Source organism: Otolemur garnettii, unplaced genomic scaffold (assembly GCF_000181295.1).
Source record: "Otolemur garnettii isolate 467f Iridium unplaced genomic scaffold, OtoGar3 scaffold00019, whole genome shotgun sequence".
In the NCBI taxonomy this organism is placed as follows: Eukaryota; Metazoa; Chordata; class Mammalia; order Primates; family Galagidae; genus Otolemur; species Otolemur garnettii.
This window is the reverse complement of record NW_003852414.1, coordinates 27,290,948-27,295,410: the sequence shown is the minus strand read 5'-3', so window position 1 is coordinate 27,295,410 and position 4,463 is coordinate 27,290,948. Positions and strand designations below refer to the sequence as shown.

Below are 4,463 nucleotides of genomic sequence, written 5' to 3'. Positions count from 1 at the left end.
CCTTAGCCAGTTGAGCTATAGGCGCCGAGCCAACTCTTTTTTTTTTAAAGTCAATTATTTTTTTTTAATTTTTTAAAATTATCATTATTTATTATTATTATTTTTTGAGACAGATCCTCAAGCTGTCCCCCCGGGCAGAGTGCCGTGGCCTCACAGCTCACAGCTCACAGCAACCTCCAACTGCTGGGCTCAAGCGAGTCTCCTGCCTCCGCCTCCCAAGTAGCTGGTGCCCACCAACGCCCGGCTATTTTTTGTTGCAGTTTGGCTGGGGCTGGGGCTGGGTTCAAACCTGCAACCCTTGGTATATGGGGCTGGTGCCCTACTCACTGAGCCACAGGTGCTGCCCCAGCAACCTCTAACTCTTAGGCTCAAGTGATTCTCTTGCCTCAGTCTTCTGAGTAGCTGGGACTACAGGTGCCCACCACAAGGCCTGGCTTTTTTTTTTTTTAGAGCAGGGTCTCGCTCTTGCTCAGGCTGGTCTCGAACTCATGAGCTCAGGCAATCCACCTGCCTTGCCCTCTCAAGTGCTGGGATTACAAGCGTGAGCCACCGCACCAGCTAGTTTAAGGTTTTCAAAGAATACCAGAGCGGGACAGTGGTTACAACAGGAAAACAGATTTTACTGAGGACTATTGTTATAGGGGAAAGACCTCAGTGCAGACCCAGACTCAGCTTAGCACTCAGTGGGGGCAAGTGGGAACTTACACAGTGGGGGAGGGGGTGGGTGGGGAGGTGTGGTGGAAAGGAACTGGGGGGAAATGCCAGAGGTGAGGGGCTTCTGGGTGGGCCCACCTAACAGGATTCTGCCTGCAGACAGGCTGTGAGCAGACATGGCCTGGGATGGTGGGCACGGTGTCCAGCAGGATGGTCTCTTAACCTCCCCCTGCAGACAATCGGAGTCTCCCCCTCACCAGGAAAGACTGAGTTCTTTCCTCTCTACAAGTCTGTTGGGTGGGAAAAGTGAAGAAATCTTGGGAAACAGAGAAGACAGGCTGGTGCTACCTTTCTCAATGTTCTCGTTCAGGTGGCAGTTCCTCTTGGTGTCTGAGCCAATAACCTTGTTGTCCTCATCAACGAGTATCAGCATCTCATCCAGGCGCTGTCGCTGGCGGTCATCGACCCAGTCAAGGTTTACTTCCGACATCGCTGCTGGCTGTGGTCTGACGTGAAACAGGTACACAAAACGTCATCTCTGTGTGGAAGATGGGACCAGCCAGGTTCTGCTGGCCACGTCAGGATTCAGCATATACCTGTCTGTGTACGTGGTACCACCTCACCAGGTGTGTTTCCACTGTGGTGTCTGAATGAGGAATCTTGGATTTCTCTCTCCCTCTCTCTCATATATATATTCCTCATATTTCCCAGGAAATTTAAATTTATCATTTAAATTTTCCCATGAAAATTCCCACCAAAACAAACAGGAGGAAAAGATCAGGTAATGCTCTTTGAAGAAGAGTTCCGGAAAGCGCAGTGTTATGTAAAGCTGTGGGGCTTGGATCCCAGAGGAGAAGCCAACAGCTGTTCAGAGAAGCCACAGACAGCCCAGCGCCCTCCTGGAGTCAGTCTCCTATGAACAGTCTCTGAGGGGCGGCTCCTGTGGCTCAAAAGGGTAGGGCGCTGGACCCATATGCCAGAGATGGCGGGTTCAAACCCAGCCCCGGCCAAAAAAAAAAAAAAAACAGTCTCTGAGAAAATGTATTCAGAATCATTTAGTTTTATACAAAATCTTTCCATCATCATTTTCTACTTTTTATTTATTTTATTTTTTTTGAGACAGAGTCTAACTCTTTGCCGTGAGTAGAGTGCCATAGCATCACAGCTCACAGCAACCTCAAATTCTTGGGCTTGAGCAATCCTCTTGCCTCAGCCTCCCACGTAGCTGGGACTACAGGTGCCTGCCAGGACCCCCAGCTAGTTTTTCTGTTTTTAGCAGAGACATGGTCTTGATCTTGCTCTTGCTTAGGCTGGTCTTGAACTCCTGAGCTCAAATGATCCACTTCCCTCGACCTCCCAGAGTGCGAGGATTACAGATTATCTGGCCCTTTTCTACAATTTTTTTTTTGGAGACAGAGCCCTCAAGCTGTCACCCTGCGTAGAGTGCGCTGGCATCACAGCTCACAGCAACCTCCAACTCCTGGGCTCAAGCAAGTCGCCTGCCTCAGCCTCCCAAGTAGCTGGGACTACAGGCACCTGCCACAACGCCCGGCTATTTTTGGTTGCAGCCGTCATTGCTGTTTGGCAGGCCCAGGCTGGATTCGAACCCACCACCTTAGGTGTATGTGGCTGGCGCCTCAGCCACTTGAGCCAAAGGCCGCTGAGCCCCTTTTCTACTTTTTAAAGAAATGCATTCACTTCTGTTTCTTACCATTATTCTGTTATTATTTTCAGCATCTGCTTATCCTCTTGGCAAAGAGAAAATAATTGAATATGTACAAAATTTGATCAATAAAAGAATTCCCACAGGGGAAAAGATATGCACCAACTAACCTTTCCTGGAAATCGGAGGCTCCTGGGTACCCGTCGGGTGTGGGAATGAATTCTCAGGTGACTCAGCCCTTATATACCCTGGGAACACACAGGGTATATTGGGATGATCTGAAATTGTTGTTTTCGTAATAAGAAGCCACACCCTGATATTGTTCTTGCTGCGTGTCTCTCTCTGTCCCTCTCAAGTTGGACGATCATAGAAAATTATTTTGACACAGCTACACTTTAAAAAATGCTTTTACTGGCTCGGCGCCTGTGGCTCAAGTGACTAAGGCGCCAGCCACATACACCTAAGGTGTATACATACACCCGCCAAACAACAATGACGGCTGCAACCAAAAAATAGCCGGGCGTTGTGGCGGGCGCCTGTGGTCCCAGCTACTTGGGAGGCTGAGGCAAGAGACCTGCTTGAGCCCAGGAGTTGGAGGTTGCTGTGAGCTGTGAAGCCACGGCATTCTACCCAGGGGGATAGCTTGAGGCTCTGTCTCAAAAAAAAATGCTTTTACTTCTTAAACCTAAGTTAAATTATTTTCTACTGTCTAACAGTTTAGTATATGATTAAGGTGGCATTTCAAACAGCTATGGAAAAGATGAATTATTTGAAAATTAATAGTGTAACTGGTTTATTAGAAAGGAATAAAATTATATCCTTACCACTAAATCCATATTAGAGAGATCTATATGAATTTAAGATTTTATTGAAAAAACTGAAAGCATAAAAGTACTAGAAAAATATATGGATGACTACAATAGTCTATGACACCAATTCAGAGCTCTAGATGTAAAAACATGGCATATTTACATATACTAAAATAATCCTTCCCTATGTCCACAAAGCCATGATTAAAAAAAGAAAGACTATATTTATTTATTATTATTATTATTATTTTTGAGACAGAGTTTCACTTTGTTGCTCTCAGTAGAGTTTCATGATGTCACAGCTCGCAGCAACCTCAAACTCTTGGGCTCAGGTGATTCTTTTGCCTCAGCCTCCCAAGTAGCTGGGGCTATAGGTGCCTGTCACAAAGCCTGGCTATTTTTTGGTTGTAGTTGTCATCGTTGTTTGGCAGGCCTGAGCTGGATTTGAACCTGCCAGTTCCAGTGTCTGTGGCTGGCACCCTAGCCTCTGAGTTACCGGCGCCAAGCCAGAAACAGGGTCTTGATCTTGCTTAAGATGGTCTTGAACTTCTGAGTTTAATTAAAGGGATTCTTCCGCGTAGGCTTCCCAGAGTGCTATAGCTAGTGCTATATTATAAGCATGGGCCACGGTGCCGGACTAACTGCTCTGGAGTTGAGTTTGACTCTTTCTGTCTGATTGTTACTGTGAATGATGTGTGAGTAAGTGGAGTTTCTCCAGTTTAGTTTTAGAGTGTAACGAACACCTGTCCTGCTTTCCAACTAGGTGCTATCCCTCTGGCCCCAAGTCCTAGCCCAAAATGCATCCTCACAAAGCCTATTGCTCTTTTGGGGTTCGGGGCTAGATCACTGTGACCTGATTTTGCTTGAGACCAGGACAGTCCTTCCCTGAGGCATGCTTTTATTCAGAAGTTCCCCATTTGGCATCTCTTCTGTATCCCAGCTCCTGTTTCAACAGAATTTTACCCTCTGTTTCGACTTCCTTCTGCCCTGCACAGGGAAGGGGGGCAGGGAGGAGGGGCCCTTCCAAGGGGGCCATATGTACCTTGCATCTTTTCTGAAGTTTCAGAAGCAAAATGCTTATGGTTAAAGAAACATTGAAAATATCAATTTTTGTTCTGTTTAATTCTCTATTGATATTTTCTCAACTTCCATTAAAGAAGGGATGGGGAGTGTTCTTTTTTCTTGCTTACCTATCAAGCTGTGGCCATAAGCCAAGATTCACAAATGACCTGAACCATTGCTAGAAATTTTTTTTTTTTTTTGAGACGGAGCCTCAAGCTATTCCCCTGGGTAGAGTGCCATGGCATCACGCTCACAGCAACCTCCAACTCCTGGGC

General features: G+C 46.5%; 1 protein-coding gene across 1 annotated transcript in view; it reads right to left on the bottom strand.

Annotated features, from left to right (window-relative positions):
- Positions 1-1,144, bottom strand: part of IDI2 (isopentenyl-diphosphate delta isomerase 2) — a 4,681-nt gene extending 3,537 nt beyond the window's left edge. The window contains exon 1 of the mRNA XM_003786899.2: positions 1,003-1,144. Coding sequence (XP_003786947.1) covers positions 1,003-1,144 — 142 coding nt within the window. The remainder of the gene's footprint in view (positions 1-1,002) is intronic.
- Positions 1,145-4,463: the final 3,319 nt, after the last annotated feature.